Source organism: Hyperoodon ampullatus (genome assembly GCF_949752795.1).
Source record: "Hyperoodon ampullatus genome assembly, chromosome: 5".
NCBI lineage: Eukaryota > Metazoa > Chordata > Mammalia > Artiodactyla > Ziphiidae > Hyperoodon > Hyperoodon ampullatus.
In genome coordinates this window covers 33,275,113-33,292,179 of record NC_136918.1, presented here as the reverse complement: position 1 = coordinate 33,292,179, position 17,067 = coordinate 33,275,113, and the positions used below count along the sequence as shown (strand labels likewise).

At 48.7% G+C, this 17,067-nt stretch overlaps 1 protein-coding gene across 3 annotated transcripts in view; it reads left to right on the top strand.

Annotated features, from left to right (window-relative positions):
* The window catches only part of ITGB5 (integrin subunit beta 5), a gene marked incomplete at its 5' end in the record, with an annotated part of 107,326 nt that overhangs the window by 57,259 nt on the left and 33,000 nt on the right, over nt 1-17,067 (top strand). For 2 of the 3 annotated variants that reach the window (XM_079704556.1, XM_079704557.1), the window contains 4 exons: nt 1,149-1,310; nt 2,771-2,866; nt 4,862-4,951; nt 11,915-12,049. In XM_079704556.1, coding sequence (XP_079560682.1) covers nt 1,149-1,310; nt 2,771-2,866; nt 4,862-4,951; nt 11,915-12,049 — 483 coding nt within the window. The remainder of the gene's footprint in view (nt 1-1,148; nt 1,311-2,770; nt 2,867-4,861; nt 4,952-11,914; nt 12,050-17,067) is intronic. The other variant, XM_079704558.1, reaches the window with a different exon arrangement.

Here is a 17,067-nt window from a genome sequence, read left to right as displayed (position 1 = left end):
TTTTTTTTTTAATTTTTTTTTATTAGTTTCTGCTTTAGACTGCAATCTTTTTGAGGTCTGGAACAGGCTGTTTCTTAGACCCAGTGCCTTCCATGGGGACTGCATGTGGTAGGAAGTCAGTAATTGTCTGTTGGATGAACATTGAGAGTCTGGGAAACTGATTCCCCAAAGGTGAATTCTTTGCTCACAGCTGGCCTCCTGGCTTTCAGTCCTCCCTGGCTCCCTTTCAAACTGCCTTTTCTTCCTTGTGTTATGCTGACTTTTTGTGACTTATTTCCACGCTGCTTTTGGAGCAAATGAGAAAATATCATAGCTCTTGAAGGCTGTTTTATCCATCATTGTGGCGATAAGAAAGAGAGGATGATACCCTCAATCCCTTATCTGCCATAAGGTGATAGCTTTTAACTTGTAAAGTCTGTGAATCCAGTCTCCTATTTCAGTGTCAAGTGTACATGTGTAGATACCTCAGCAGTGTTTAAACCCTTCCTATATTCATCCTGCTACCCACGTATTTGGGGATGCTCTTTCACTACTGGTATGAAGGCAACCCTATCCCAGTTTTTGTTGCCCTGTATCAGGGTCTAGCTGCTCCTACTAGTAATGACTGGGAGTGTTTTTGTGTAGTATCGGGGCCACAGTGTCTAAATATGAAAAAATAGAGTCCTTCCCTTGCAAGAGAGCTCGTATTGAGCCGTGCCTCTGTCTGAAGAGTGGATACATTCCATACAGTGAAGCAGTAAAGGGAGAAAAGAGCTAATCTGATTGACCTTAACTACCAGAGTAGTTCAGTTCATGATTGGAGTGGTTTACTTCTGCCAGAAAGATGGCAGGTTTTCTCAAATCCTCCAGAGACATATCTGTCTGTTGGTCATTTGAGCACTCTATTGTGAGTGATTCGTGTCTAATTGGGGGACTGAAGTGGTTACTTACCAGTCATCTTAGACAAGGGCAGCCAGCCGAGTGTGTTGAAGGGAGGTTGGGGGGCTAAAGGCTGCTCTGCGGAAGGAACTATAGGGGAGGCTAAAAGGGGAGGCGTCCAAGGGGAGTGGCTGTCAGGTACAGAGTCGAGCAGGGAGGGGCAGGATGCCCCAGGGCAGGCTTGGGTGGCAGCCAGGAAGGCCTAACACCCATCAACCTCTGTCCCTCAGGAGAAGATCGGCTGGCGAAAGGACGCGCTGCACTTGCTGGTGTTCACAACGGACGACGTGCCCCACATCGCGCTGGATGGAAAGCTGGGGGGCCTGGTGCAGCCTCACGACGGCCAGTGCCACCTGAATGAGGCCAACGAGTACACTGCCTCCAACCAGATGGTGAGGACTGGGGACCCCAGCACCGCTCCCACCACCCCGCCTGTGGTCCGAGGCCTCACCGGCCTTTGCCACCTTCCTCTGGACCTCTACTCACTGACTTTCCACCCCGTTCTTGGGACTGGGTCTCTACTCCATCTTCTCCAACTGGGCTTCTAGAACTTCTCCTCGTCGTTAACTTAGAACATTTCTCAGGGATTTCTGTAGCTGGTTCATCTCTCTGCTTTTGTGCCCCCACATGGGGAGTGTTTAGTCGAGGGAAGAGGTGACCTGGCGAGACAGAATGGATCTCAAAGGGGAGAGGTGATTTTGCACGAGGGAGAGGACTGTGTTCCAGCAGAGCCAGAAACTGGGATAGAAGTTATGGGGCAAGACCCGCGAAGACAAGACCTCCTGACTTCTAGAAATGGGTTTCCTGATGCCCTGAGTTCCATCAGTGTCGGGGGTGGGGTGGCAGGTGTCCTACATGGGATGAGAAGCCCCAAGGACCTTCCACTCCCGGTAGCCTGTCACTGGGGCCATGCGATTAAACAGAACTTAGGCAGAATTTCAAACATATACTAGGCCAGTGAAGTGGACTCTAACTAACTATCAACCAGACCCAACAATTAAGATTTTTCCACATTTGCTGTACAGTTCTTTCCTCCCAAAATCTACACCCTCTTCCTTCCCAAACCCATTCTGGTGTCTGGCTAGAGAGAAATTCTAATTCTTGCTGGACTAGCCCATTTTCTCCAGTTTTAAGAGGTGGTCAAGAGTAATGGAGTCTGGAAAAAAAACTCGTAACTATACAACCTGATAACTGTAGAACTCACCGATGAGGACCCCTGCATCCATCATCAGCCCGTAAAATCCTCCCGGCATTGCTAAGCTGCTTCGAGGTGTCCTCCCTCCCTTCTTGCTCTGCACCCCTCCCCCACCAAAGCCCAACTTTTAGTCCAAATATCAGCAGCCTCTTCTGCCCATTCTGAGCCATGAGAGGACTGAGCAGAACCTGTAGGGGACATTGGCAGGCCCAGTATTGGGCATAGGAAAAGGAAAAATAGGGCAAGGAGATCAGGAAGATAAGTCTTAGGGAAGAGAGGGAAGATAACAGGTGTTGATGGTAGGTGGTCGGACGTGGTGGCTCTCCTTTTGGGGACTTGCCCCCTCTGCCCCATTCCTGCCGAAGGGATGGAAACACGGACCAAGTGTGGGAAACCTCCACTCATCACTTCTCTATTCTGGGTTGGAGGAGTAGGAGGAGTGAGTCTAGCTTAGTAGGTGCCAGAAGGTCCTTTCTTGGAGAATCCCCCCTACAGTTTCTCAGTAAGGAGCTGCCGAGGGGGCGTGGTTATTAAGGTGCTGCCAGGGGAAGATGCTTATCATGGCAAGTGAAGAGTTACTGAGTGCACGTTGGAGCCACGTGCTCGTGTGTCAGCCTGCGAGAACTGTTACAACCTTGACTTCTGCCTTGGCCCTAGGACTATCCATCCCTTGCCTTGCTTGGAGAGAAATTGGCAGAAAACAACATCAACCTCATCTTTGCAGTGACGAAGAACCATTATATGCTCTACAAGGTACACCTGGAGGGAGTGAGGGAGGCTGATGGCCTGAATCTGGGGGCCCTGCTGACCCTGAGATGAATGGGAGATTGGAATGTGGGGTCAGGTGAAGTGTGGGGAGGCCGGGTGAGGAGTGTTAACAGCCCTGTTCTATGTGGGCGGAGATCCAGAGGAGGGTGCAATATAGCCCTGTCCTGATCTACTGGAAAATAATAGTATTAAGGAAGCTCTTAAGCGTTCATATAGCAGTACATACCAAGGAAGTTAAACATATGGTTTCTAATTTGGTAATGAGAAGAACTTTGGAAATAGTTTTTCAGATGATGAAATGGAAACACCCAGGGAACAGGGAAGGATGATATAAAATGAAAATGTACAGAAAGAAAACTAGGCATCTAGGCAGGCTACATCACCAGTTCCACAGTCCAGAGTTTTTACGCCTTCCTGCAGAGTACGGGGGACCAGTGGGTTAGTTTGGGACAGGAATTTCCGAAGAAAACAATACGTGTCTTGAGTGAACAGAGCAGTATGTGTGTGAGTCTGCCTTGTCTAAGAGAGACTCTTCCAGGGTCATCCCATGGGCCACCATTATACATTTCCCTCGTGGATGTGCTTTTTCCCACAATCATAGGCAAGTTGCCTTTCACTAGAACTCTCCTCCAGGCTGCTCAAGGAGTGTTCGTGTGAGCCAGGTGTGAAGCCCAGCTCACCTCTGACATCTTTTGAATTGAGAGGTTATGAGAAATTAATCCCCACCTCTAGAACAGCCAACCCCTGTCCCCTCTCTCTTTTTTTTTTTTTTTTGTGGTACGCGGGCCTCTCACTGCCGTGGCCTCTCCCGCTGCGGAGCACAGGCTCAGGATGCGCAGGCTCAGCGGCCATGGCTCACAGGCCCAGCCACTCCGTGGCATGTGGGATCCTCCCGGACTGGGGCACGAACCCATGTCCCCTGCATCGGCAGGCGGACTCTCAACCACTGTGCCACCAGGGAAGCCCTCCCCTCTCTTTACTGCTCTTAAATATCCACAGAAGAACCCTTGCCTGATGGTGTGTTTATACTGCTCCTGCCTGAGATAATCATTGATAAAATGCCACTTACACCTTCTTGAGTTCTTTATCTTCTTTTAGTCTGAATCAGTTTTAGAAGATGAAAACAAGGGAAGGAGATTGTTTAGTGAAGATAGCAGGATAGAACATATCCAATTACAAATACCATTTTTAGAGGTCAGTTGCACAGACTGTACTGAGAATGCTACCGGATGCTTCAGGAGGGAAGACACCTACCTTGGCTTAAGCCAGCCTTGCTCGGAACCAAGGACCTCTCACTTGGGAGGCATATCCAGTCCAAGGCAGGCTGAGGGTGGCGGATGTTTCTAGCTATTTCTGTCACTTTAGTAAGTGACATACTCAGGCCTTCGTACAAGTGAAAGAGGAAAGGCAGCCACTTCAAGGCTGCCTACTTTGCCAAAGACTTCACCCAGAGATACCAGACCTCCTTGGGAAGGCACCATTCACATTCATTTCCCTCCTAGGAAAAGAGGCTGTATTTGAGACCCTTAGAAAAGTTTCCCCTTTCACTCCTGCTGGACAGGTCGAGGGCATCCTTGAACTGAACCTGGGAATGCCTGTGTAGTCTAGGGGAGAGAGGGGCAAGAACATCAAGAATATATTGACCTTAGAGGATGGAATTCCAGAGAGTTGTCCATTACATGCCAGAGAGGAGGGGTCTCCAAGAAGAAGATGACATTATACTTTAGGAACAGATCTTGTCAGACCCTTTCCCCTCAGACCTTCAAGAGTCAAGATTCCACAACTGACTGCAACAACTCCATTCCCTTTTGCCGCCTTCTTACCTCTGCTTGTGGCATCTTCTCTAGTTTACGGTGTGAGAGAGTGGCAGAATCAGTGCTGGGGGCCCTGACTGTTCTAGCTCAGTAGGGCAGTGTTCACTCTTTGACAGTGTGGAAGGGCAAAATGGGCTCATTTGTTTTCTTTTTTTTTCCCCCCAAGAATTTTACAGCCCTGATACCTGGAACAACGGTGGAGATATTACACGGAGACTCCAAAAATATAATTCAACTGATTATCAATGCATACAACGTAAGTCACTGGTTTCTTCCCCCACCCTCTCCCACTGAGGCTCCGGGAGCTGGTGTGGACTCAGGTGGACTCAGGCCTCTGTGTTCCCCGTGGTGAGAAGTGAGGAGCACACACACTGACTTCGCCTCCCAGTGGGCCGGACTGAAATCCCCCAGGCTTCTGGAGCTCCACATAGACCTGCAGACTAGAATGAGTCTGCACACTTAGGGTCTGATTGTAATCAGGTCCTCTCAGAGGAAACCTGAGTGGGCCTGTTAAATTCTGTGCTTTTTTTTTTTTTTTTTTGCGGTACACGGGCCTCTCACTGTTGTGGCCTCTCCCGTTGTGGAGCACATGGCTCACAGGCCCAGCCGCTCCGCGGCATGTGGGATCTTCCCGGACCGGGGCACGAACCCGTGTCCCCTGCATTGGCAGGTGGACTCTCAACCACTGCGCCACCAGGGAAGCCCAAATTCTGTGCTTTTGTAACCCATCCTGTTAACTTGGCTCTGCTACTAAGTACAGCACTTAAGGCTGTAGTTTAGCAGTCACTGCCACATCCCAAGCCAGTCACCCATGATTCCCAAATCTTTTTCCTTCCTACCCTCCTTCCTCTCAATTTCTATCACCCAGGAGGTATTTGACTCAGACCTACCTTTTCTCTAGAAAACGACAAGCACATTTTCTTGTGCTGGGAAGTATGTGCCCTCAGCTATCCCCTCCTTGCAAGGCCTCCAGTGCCCAGCCAGCCCCTCATGAGGCCTGGTACTTCCCAAATTGGAATTCAGAGTGCATCTTCCTGTTAAAACAAAGTTCTACATAGAGGAAAATTAGTTTAAGGAGTGCTGTTAGTCCTGAACTTACATAGAATAGACATGTGGGCTAACCTGGGAGTGTGATTAACCACTCTGATATCACATGTGTGTTAGAAAAACCATCTTACTTTCCCATGACTGATTTACATATGTGTATTTGGAGCTCTGCCTTTCCGGTTGAATTTGTGACCCTACTGATGCAGCCTTATTTTGCGTTACTGCTCGGCTAGACCAGGAGCCGTAGGTAATGCCCTCGCCACGGGGGACCCAGAGCTTGGGGGTTCCCAGCCCTCACCTGGTCTCCTGGAGCCTCAGTGTCCTGAAGGCGGTGCGTGGGCAGCAGTGAGGATTTGTGGCTGCTTTTCTGTCCTCCTCCCCACCTCCACCTTCTGTGCAGCTGAGGATCCTCTTCCTCTCACCCAGGCTCTGATCCTCCTCACTCCGGGAACTTCCTGTTGCGAGGAACTAGACTTCCTTCTCCTTTCCTAACTTATTCCCCACATACTAACATCCTCTTTTCCGATCTCTGACCTTTAATCCTCATCGTATCCAGTGGCCACCTCAGAACCCAGTGAGACCAGATTTCCAGGTTAACTACACTTGGCGGTTTTCAGATTCCCACAGTGAGTGGAAGCTGACATGCTGAGGGAGTCTGAGAAGCGTGTGTGTCGGCGGGGGGCTGGGCCTACCCAAAGTCACCCCCGTCCCGAGGGCCACTCGTCACCGTGATGCCTTGGGCCTCAAGCTCTGGACATGGAACAAAGGAGTCAGTGCGAGAGCCGGAGGCCTACCCTGGGCTGCTCTCTCTGTCCTGCTGGGGTCCCGGGGCTTGGAGACCCCTGGGTTAGCAGGGGGCTGCTGCTGGACCCGCTGTCAACAGTGCAGTGACCAGTGCTTGCCTCCTGCCAAGCCAGGGCCTTTGGGGAAGAAATGGCTGAAGGGCAACCACATCCTGGGCTTTGGCGTGGGCTGCGGATTTCTCCTGGGTTTCTGGGGCGGAGCCACCCCCCAGCATTTCCATCCTAGGTCAGCTCCTGAGTTCTGAACTCCTGGGTGGCTGACAGAGCTCTGGGGCTCCCCCCGGAGCGTTTCCTGCCGAAGGCCCAGGGCCCTGCTCCTCGTGACTTTAATATAGGAGGGCATCGTGACACCCAGTTCTGTAGAACTGGCGGGGTGGCATGCACCAGAAGTGGAAAAGGCGCTCTGCTCAGTCAGCGTTCTGTGCGGCCAAGCAGTTTGCACGTCCATACCCATGTGTAGGTCCACTGAAGACCAGGGTGCACGAGACAGTGGTGGTGGTTCCCTGGGCGGGATCTCATAAACGCTCAGTGCTGCTCTCCCTCTGAGGCACGTTGCATTGGCCCTGAGCAGGATTCATGGTAGATAAATTCGTTTTCTTAATGGAAATCCAGGGGCCTGGGTTTAGGCAGAGGTCAGGAGAGGAGCAGGGAGCCCTTTCTGCGGCTGAGGATTTGGGAACCAGAAGAGTAGAGAAGGGGGTCTATTCCAGGAAGAAACTGCGTTTGGAACCTGGCATGAGCCGCCTGAGGACCTTTGGGAATCTAGTACCGTAGCTGGACTCTGAGTTAAACTGGTGTGTCTGTAAGAGAACACGTTAGGAAATGAGACGTGTGACTCATGAGTGAACGTGTGAAATTCAGCCTTTAAGATGGGCGTTTCTGGAATACTATCTACAACGACTGTGCAGATTCATTGGAAAATGAAAACAGATTTATTGATAATTAACCAACAATACAGTGTACAGATTTAAAGTGTATATTTTGATAAGTTTTGACACTTGTACACACCTGTGAAAACCATCACTACATCAAGACCGTGAATGTGTCCATCACCCTAAAAAGTCGGGACCCTTGGTAACTCCCTACTTCTCTGCCCTTTCCTTCAGTGGAAATTTAAAGAAATATATTAAATATAGAAGCAGCAAGGTATTCAGAGCAAAGTCTAGTTGGTGGAAGCCGCGCTGGGGGTATGTTGGTGCTTGACGTTGATTAGCACCCTGTTTGCTAGTTGCCGTCCTTTCTGGCAAACGGGAAGGCCCGGGCTGGGCCTCAGCTGCCCATACTTCTGGATTTGAACCTGCATGGGCGTGTGTGTGTGTGTGTGTATGTGTGTACGTGCGCACGTGCACTTTGGCCTGCACGGGCCTGAGTGTGTGTGTGTGTGTACACGCACTTTGGCTTGCATGGGCCTCTGTGTGTGTGTGTACATACGTGTGCACGTGCACTTTGGCCTGCACAGGCCTGTGTGTGTGTGTGCGCGCGTGCGTACACACGTGCGCTTTGGCCCGTGCAGGGGCTCTGGTTGTCCTTTCACCTGCTCCTCTCCCCGGCCACGGTCCAAGGACAGCTCTCATGGGACCATTTGTGTTTCTCTGCGTCACCTTGCCACCTCTGTGTTTTGGGGTTGACTTCTACCTCACTTATAGTTGGCACACCGTCCGTGGGGACATCCTGAGAGGATTGCAGCAGAGCACAGGTAACAGCGGAAATGGCCATGGTGTGACTCTAGGCTGGGGAGGGAGCAAAACGGAAAGGGCACGTTTAACGTAACATCTCGTAGAATCGAGTCTGTCGTTCTTGGCTTTCACTGTGTGAAACGTTCACCTCTGGGCTTCGATTTCTACATTTTTTCTTGCTGTGCCAACTTCTTTATTGTGAGAGATCACCAGCGTGGAGCTTTGCTGTATAGTGGGTGCTGGCGAGAGGTTCCCTTCCAGAGCTCGGAGGTAGGGCCCTGGGTGTGTGCAAACACACACACACACACACACACACACCAGCATTATGTCACCTTGACAAAGGGGGGTAGGACTCAGAGAGAAATCATGGCGGGGGGGGTCCCTTTTCAGAGTGGGAAGGAAAAGAATGAGCTGGAAACCACTAGAGCTCCATGTGGAGGGTGACATCAGAGTCCTCCTCTCCGAGCACATGTTTCTCTTTTTGTTGTTGCCATGAAGTCTGCTCCCACCCACTCCACAGCTGGCCTGACTTAAAGCAATTGCAGATGGGACCTAGCCTGAATATTTAATAGCCTTTAAACTTCTTGACGTTGTCTTCTTGTCCTAGGGTGAGGAGTAAGGAATCATGTTCAGAAGCAAATTTGGTAGGAATTAATTGAATTTCACATAATTATCTTATGACACAAAAGTTTTCATGCATCAGAACTGCACTGGCTGTGGCTTTGATCCTCTGCTGTATCCTGTACTCCATCCATTTCATTCATTTGTTCAACAAATAAATACTGCCTAACATATGGCAGGCATCATGCCACACGGTGGGAATAAAACAGTGAACAGAACACAGTCCTGCCCTCCAGGAGCTCATAATCTTTGAGGGGAGACTGACTCAACCAGGATACAACCTGACCATCTGCACTCCAAGATCAGAGCCAGTTTCCGAGTAAAGAAGGGCCCGGTCTGGTGACTACAGAGAGCACTGCCGGGAGACCCAGAAGGCCCGGTTCTGGTCCTGCCTGCCCCTGGCAGCTGAGTGGCCCTGGATAAGGCCCTTTCTTTGGCCTCAGTTCCCACTTCCATAAAATGGGAGGTTTGAACTGAATAATCTCTCCACAGTTCCTACCCTCACTAACATCTTAAGGGTTTCTGATTCCAGAGACAACATGGGGATCAGGAATAATACAAACTTTAGATCTGAACACAAAACTTGGGGGTCTCACGGCCAGAAGTAGAATATAGGATTCTGTTTCCATCTGTTACAGTTATTGATTCATTGAATGGGAGTCCCAGTCCCCAGTGCTCTCTCTCCCTCCACCGAGTTCCCCATTAATGCTTCCGGGTGGTGGCTTCAGCAGATCTTGATGGGAAGGGCTGATGCTTTCTCCCAAAGTCTTGTTTGTGAGCCACAGGGCCATCATATTTCATGAGACTGATCCCAAGTAATTTTTAAATAGCTCCGATCTACCTAGCCCTTTAAAGATAAACTGTTTTGCCTCATCCTCACATTTATTTGCATTTAATATATATAATTTTTTTTTTTTCCTGGCACGTGGGCCTCTCACTGTTGTGGCCTCTCCCGTTGCGGAGCACAGGCTCCGGATGCACAGGCTCAGCGGCCATGGCTCACGGGCCCAGCTGCTCCGCGGCATGTGGGATCTTCCCGGACCGGGGCACGAACCTGTGTCCCCTGCATCGGTAGGCGGACTCTCAACCACTGAGCCACCAGGGAAGCCCTAATATATATAATTTTTAATTTACCTTGTCTCTCAAAAATTAAGTTTCTTCCAGTAGGCCTGAGCTGCCTACCATAGCTGCTGTTAAAACATCCATCCATCCATCCATCCATCCATCCATTCAGCAAAAGCTTGTGTTCAGTCCTAGAGAGAAATATGATATGGTCCTTGAAATTCACAGCTCAGTGGGGAGAACAGATTTGTGAACAGCAGGAGAGCTGTGTGTGCCGAGTGGCGCTCTGGAAGCCCTCTGCCAGTGGAGGCTGGCACTAACGAGAGGAAGTGGATTTAAGAGAGAGTATTTTTAGAGTTGTAGAAGCACTTAAGACAATTTGTTGCAAAGGGAGAGACTATTTTTTGCAGAGAGTGTTTTCAACAAGCTGTTAATGTGTTGGGAAAACTGCATATTTAACTAATTCAAGTTTAACACTACATGCTCAGCAGAAAAGAAAAAAAGAAAAGAAACCCCATGAGAGCAGGAGGCACTTCTGCCTGCCATTCCCTCCAATGCCCTGTTCCCTGGAGTGCACCTGAGAAGGAGGTGGGAGTCTGAAGGGCTGTCAGTTGATCTGGCGGGGTGTCCATGTGTCTCTCGGAGTATGTGCATCCTGCTATTCTGAGTGTATTTAGTGTATAAAAAATTCTTTTTGTAAGATGTGCCCTAACTACAAGCCAGTTATTTCATTTGGCCTCTGTCTCTAAAGTACATCCTCCTTAGAGATTCTCAGTGTCAATTTTTTAAACTTGGAGACATACAGAAGATTGTACAGACTTTGTACAAACTAAATACACCCGAGTGTAGAACCACCCAGGCCAAAAAACAGAATATTACTGCATCCAGAACCCCTATGTCCTTTTCTATTACTATCCCCTGGGGGTAACCATTAGTTTTGCCTGTTTTTGAATTTCATATAAATAGAATCATAGAATATGTATGCCTTTTGCATCTGGCTTCTTTTGGGCTGTGTGATATTTATGAGATTCATCTATGTCATGACATGTAGTCATATTTCATTCATTCTTGTACTATGTGATATTCTACATGAACACACCATAATTTGAAAAAAATAAGTGTTCTGTTGATAGGCATTTGGGTAGTTGCAGTTTCTAGCTGTTACAGACAGTGTTGCTGTGAACATTCGTACGTGTTTTCTGGTCAGTACACATCTCTGTTGGATATAATCCTAGTGTAAATTGCTTGTCTAAGGTTGACCTAAGCATTAGTAGGTACTGCTTATTAATGTTTTTCTCAGGGGTTGTACCAGTTCACACTCCCACAAGCAGGGTATGAGGCACCCAGTTGCTCCAACTCATTTCCAGCACTTGATATTTTTAGTCTTTTATTTTTTCTAATCTGTCGGATAACTTTGGCTTGATTTTTGCTTCATCCATTGTCTTGAGAACATAATCTACATATAAGGTCTTATTCTCTCAGAATGTAGTTCAGAGCTCATGAATTTGGACCTCATCTGAGGTACCTGCTGAGCTGATGGGGAAGGAAGATAGGGAGCTGACGGAGGGCGGGGGGAGGAGAGAGAAGAGCAGCTGAGCAAAGGAACATTATCCCAGGCACGTGCAAAGGCCCAGCGTCTGGGGCGCGCACGGCAAGATTTGAGGCGCTGTCTGAAGCTGAGGGTGAGGATGGGGTGACTCTGCAGAGAGGAGCAGGAACAGAGCATGACCCCTGGAAGCAGATGAGATTATCATATGGCAGGTGGGCCATTAGCAACTTCTCTGAGCTCACAGAGGGAGACCTCAGGCCAGGGCTAGTAGGATGGTGTGTGGGTGTGGAGAGGACGAAAGGGATGAGGAAGGGGCAGTGAACCTAGCCCACTGGCTCTTGCCTTGGCTTGAGATCCCGGAGTTAAAGGAAGCCCTGTGGGCATCAGAGAACCAGTGTGGAGAACATCTTGGCTGCAGCCTTTACTAAGTGGTTCTGGCTTCATCTTCTCTCTCTGTTCAGAGCATCCGGTCTAAAGTGGAGCTGTCCGTCTGGGATCAGCCTGAGGATATTAATCTCTTCTTCACTGCTACCTGCCAGGATGGTGTATCTTACCCTGGTCAGAGGAAGTGTGAAGGCCTGAAGATCGGGGACACAGTAAGTTCTCACTTCCCGTTTGTTTATACTTGTTAATGTTGGTCATCATTCTTTGGCTGCTGATAACTTTCGTGACTTATAAGAGGCCTTTAGGAGTTTGTATTCTGTCTTCCAACTCTGCATGCTGGGGGACTTTCCTAAGCCTGCCCTGTGCTGTGCCTTCAACATGCAGGTGGACTTAGTAAAAAGCTCCAGGCAGTACACAGCCTTCAGTGCGTTGTCACTTAAGGCTTCCTCAAGTTGACATTGTGCCTTTGGTGTCTTAAACCATCATTATCTTTGTTTGACAGGGATGAAATCAGGTGGGAGAGTGTAGGTGGAAAGCTAAAAGACCCTGCCTTCGTTTCTGGTCTTCTACAGCTTGCTCTGTGCCTTGGGTAATCTGACTTTCACTTTTCCTTTCTGTAAAATATGAAGAAAGCCATCCACCTCTTCTGATTTGATGAGATGGAATGGATAACTCTGTTGCAGTGGAGGGCATGGGTGCCTTGTCTGGATTTAAGTGGATATAATTAAATGGTGGAGAAGCAACATTGTGTATAAAGATGTGTATCTGTGTACCAAGCCAAGGACGTGAGGGAAGGAGGAAGATATATGGATGATGAGAACAAAGACGAAATACTGGCTCAGAGGCAGGCAGAGTGGTGATGGAGAGCCATCCTCACTTCTAGAGAGTCCTGCTGCCAGAAGCAGACTGTGAGATCCATTCCTTGCTTTATTGACACATTTTTCATTGCTCAGAAAATAGAAAGGCAAATAGAGAACTGAGGGAAAGTTCTCTTCTGTAACTAAAGAATCTGGTTGGAACCAGAAAAATTATAGGGACCTTAAAAATACATGACCATATCTCCTGGGCTTTCATAAGCACTAATGATGGCCAAGGTGGAGATAAGCAGACATACCCTGGATTCCAGGGAAACAGCTCCAAAAGACATAGGTGTGGCCGCATGACTGCTTACACTGTAGCGTGGTCTTCTGGAGCTTCCTCACGTTCTGTAATTGATTCTCTCCCTCCTTCCCCTTCCCAACTGCCCTTTGCCCACGTTACAACCCACAGGTGTACATCTCACCTGTTCTAAATCTTACAGTGGTACTTCACCCCAGCAAAGGGGCCATTCAGAATGCGGTATCAAGGTTGAGAAAGTGAAGGACTCTAATGACTAGGTAACAGATCTTTTTCTAATGCAGGTTTTTTTCTAAGTTTCTTTTTGCTTAAAAAAAAAAAAAAGTGAAAGATTGGCCTAATCAAGTTTTTAAACGATGAATCATTAAAAATTTAAAATGATTACTTATGGTGTATCGCTAAGAAGGTACTCATAGAATAAGGTGACATTGCTGTAACAGAACTCCTATTCCCATTTTCCTATTGACGTGAATAAATTTTGCAGAGAGTGCTTTAATCTATACAAATAAAAAATAGGAGTAGAATCGATGCCATTCCCTGTCTTATTTAGCAATGAGTAATATTTTCAATGTACATGAACTACTTGGGTGGGGAAAGCCCCATCTGATTAAAGTGGCACATCCAGTAAAATTTTATTTTTAATACTTGTCAAATTTTGTGATATATTTATGTTGTTTTGATCAATTGCAATGATTAATCCAGATGATGTTTTTAAAAAACACAAAAGCCTTATAGTCACCGGCTTTAAAGAGACAGCTATGAAAAATGGAAGGAGGCAGAACTAACCAGAAAAACTACATGTAAGTGGATTCTGTAGATCTGTGGATGGGATGTTTGGTGCAGTGTGTCAGGAAAGCTAAAGAATGATGTGTGAAAAACACCCAAACAGGGAACCTTTTACTTGGAGAAATAGGTTCAGTGGAACAGAGGCAAGGAGGAGGATGTACAGCACACACACCAGGTGCCTGGGTTTCAGGAAGTCTCTTGACAATTTCTAATGACATCCTTATGCAAAGACAGGTAGCATGGGTTGGTGATAGCACAGCTAGGCAGATGCATAGCTGAGTAAACCTGCTTTCTAAGCGTGTTGATAACGTCATCTGGAGGAAGACTTGACTGAGGTTCCAGCTGTCTCCTGTCTACTACTGGCTTGAGATTAACTCGAGGGAGAACTACTTATCAAAGGTGGGGAGGTCACAAAGCTGGAGAAAATAGGTTAGCTTATAAAGCAGGAAAACCAAGATTTAAGAACATTTTAAAAAATTGAGCTGGGTTGAAATCATCAGGATTAATATCTTGCATTAAGTTCAGAATATTAATAGGATAGAGGGAACTTGGTTTGATAGTAGCTTTTAAGAAGAGGATCTGGTAGATTCTAATTCCCAAAGGCTCAGTGTGAATAAGCAGTGTTGCTTTAAAAAAAAAATGCCAACTGAGGCTGCATTAATGGAACCCCAGAGAAAATGGTTTCACTCTTTTTTGTGTGGGTCAGACTGCATCTGGGGTTCTTTGTTCCATTTTCTTTTTTTTTCAAAGGGCAGCTGTAAAGGAACTATCATGCTGGAGGTATATAGGCACCAGGAAGATGAAAGGAACTGGTGTTTGTTGATAATAATTGCATAAAGTTGGAATTCTTTTTGAATGCAAGAAACTGAAGCCATTTTATGCTGCCATAAGAAAAAAGGGGAAATTATTATAAGAATATTGGGTCCCTAATGGACCCAAGGGGGCAATGCAGTTAGTATTGGAAAGGACTGGAAAGTAACTGGACAAAGAGTTAGCTCCATGTTCCTCACTGGGTTCCTTGTAAGGAAGATAGTTATTCATGTTGACAGATGAGAAAAACTGAGGCACGAAGAATTCAATGAATTGCCCAAGTAAGTAGCCAGTAAGTGGCAAAGTGAAAGTTCAAGGCCAGGGCTTTCTGGCTCTGATGCCAGCACCCATGCCCCCTCCCCCTGGCCTCTTGCTGCCCATGGTTCTGTTCCATCATCCCCGTTCAGACGGCTTGCCTCAGATCAGAGCACCATAACAAGGGCCGGGGCCTCCAGCAGGGAACACCTCACCGCATTCTGTGAACACCCCCTGGGGCTCAGTGCTGCTGGGCGTCCCGAGATGTGGGGTCACCCACAGACGGCAGTGGACTCACAGCTCTCTCCAAACCAAGTCCTCTCCCTGGTCATCGCCTTCTGACCGTGGAGGGAATGACAGAGTTACCATTTCGTGGGAATTTATAATACTCTCCATGCTCTGCTAGAGCTTGGCTGCTGGCTTCCTCTGCTGCTTGCAGCCTCTGTCAGATAGACATTACTTCCCCATTTTATGTGAGAAAGACTGAGGCTCCAAGGTGGGGGGCCCTGAGAGACTTGCTGGAAGTCTGGCTGCTGGTGAGCACAAGCGCCGGGAGTCAGAGCTGCAACCACTGATGCCAAAGTTCGTGTGTTTTTCCTTATACCTCGTGCATTTTGAAAGTAAAAGTTTCAGAGAAGCTAAAGGTGGGATCATCACCACTTTTGTACAGACACTCTAGTGTACAGATTTTGTTTTTTGCTAGGACACTTTGGAAAAATAGGAACATTGTCCAGAAGACAGGAAAGGATTTTAAGTGGCATTTTTCACAAAAGTGGAAAATCTCAGACATATCTGGATGATTTCTAAAGCATTTGAAATGGAAGGAAGAAGGGTGCTTCTCCCACACCCTCGACAGCAGTTCCCCACGGACGGGCCAGGGAGAGCCTCCCTTGGGGTCCCAGGGGCCGTGGTCCTGTTGAGACAGCAGCCCAAAGGCAGGCCTGCCATGCTGGCTCCTTGTTTCCTCTCTCTGCCCAAGAGGCCACAGTCACATGGCCCCCGGCTCTGCCACCAGGGCTGTGAGGTTTTGTTTTCTGTGGGTGGAAACAAGCTGACACAGAGTAGTAGCCACTTGCCTGTCATAGCCGGACCCGGTGCTGCTCGCAGGCCACCAGAGGTGAGCTCTCTGAGGCCCTGGAGGCAGTGGGGGGCAGAATCCAGGGCAAAATGGAAATGTGGGGTCCTTGTTAAAAAATAAAGAATTTCAAGATGACAACAGCAGAGCATTAAACTAAACACGGGCCCTTCTGAGCACGGGGCTCTGTGTGACTGCACGGACATGTGCCCACGGAGCTGGCCTGGAGGGAGAACTGGGGGGCTTCCCCTCGACCCCCTTCTTGCTGAAGGAGAGATGTACTTGTGTCCCTCATCTCAGGCTGAACTTTCTCCAAAGAGCCGACAGTTGGACTTAGGTTTGTTCCTGAGTATGTAGGCATTTCCCTCTTGACATTTGTCCCGGGGACAAATCTGGTGGAGGAAATGTAGGTGCAGGAGTCAACCCCATAGGGTTGGGGGCAGTGATGAAAGCTGGGCCTGGTGCTGCGGGAGCCCCAAGGGAGAAGGGCCCCGCATCGCAGAGCGGGTGCTGTTTGAGCTGAGGCTCCGAGTTTTCCAGACATAGAAAAAGCGTGGGGAGGCCCCATTAGTGGTGAGTCCGAGAAGGTGTGAAAGAGCATTGATTGCCCTGTTGCAGGTGGGAAGCAGCTGAGGGGAGTGGGTTGGGAACTGCGAAGAGAGGAGCTGGGGCTGCAGAGGCAGGATTGGGCCAACTGGTGGGACATCCATGCCAAGCTAAGGTGTCTGGCCATTAGTTGGCAGGCATGATTTCCGTTCTTTAGTACCATAAACTGGGAGGGCTCTGGGTAAGTCAGAAATGGCGAGGAGGGTAGGCAGAGTAAAGAGCACCGCAGAAGGGCCCGGGGCCTCACTGGAGGAGAGGGGTTGGGGAACGCAGACAGGGTGTAACTGCCATCCGGTGCCTCTCAGCGTCTGGCCTGTGGATAAGGACATGGCCCATGGGGGAGGGGGAGCCTTGGGACAGCTGGGTTCAAGTGGCATCCGGGCAGGTCTCGCCTCCGTGTAACCAGAGCTTCCTGCAGAGGTGGAGGAGGTGGGCGGGCACCGTCTCCATGGTCACTTCCAGTCAGAGGCCGCGGTTCTGTGACTGTCCTCTGGGTTAAGAGATCTATCTGTCCAGGCAAGAAGCAAGGGGAGGTGGTAGGGGGTGAGGGACAGAGGTTGTCCTCAGAGAAATATTCCTTAC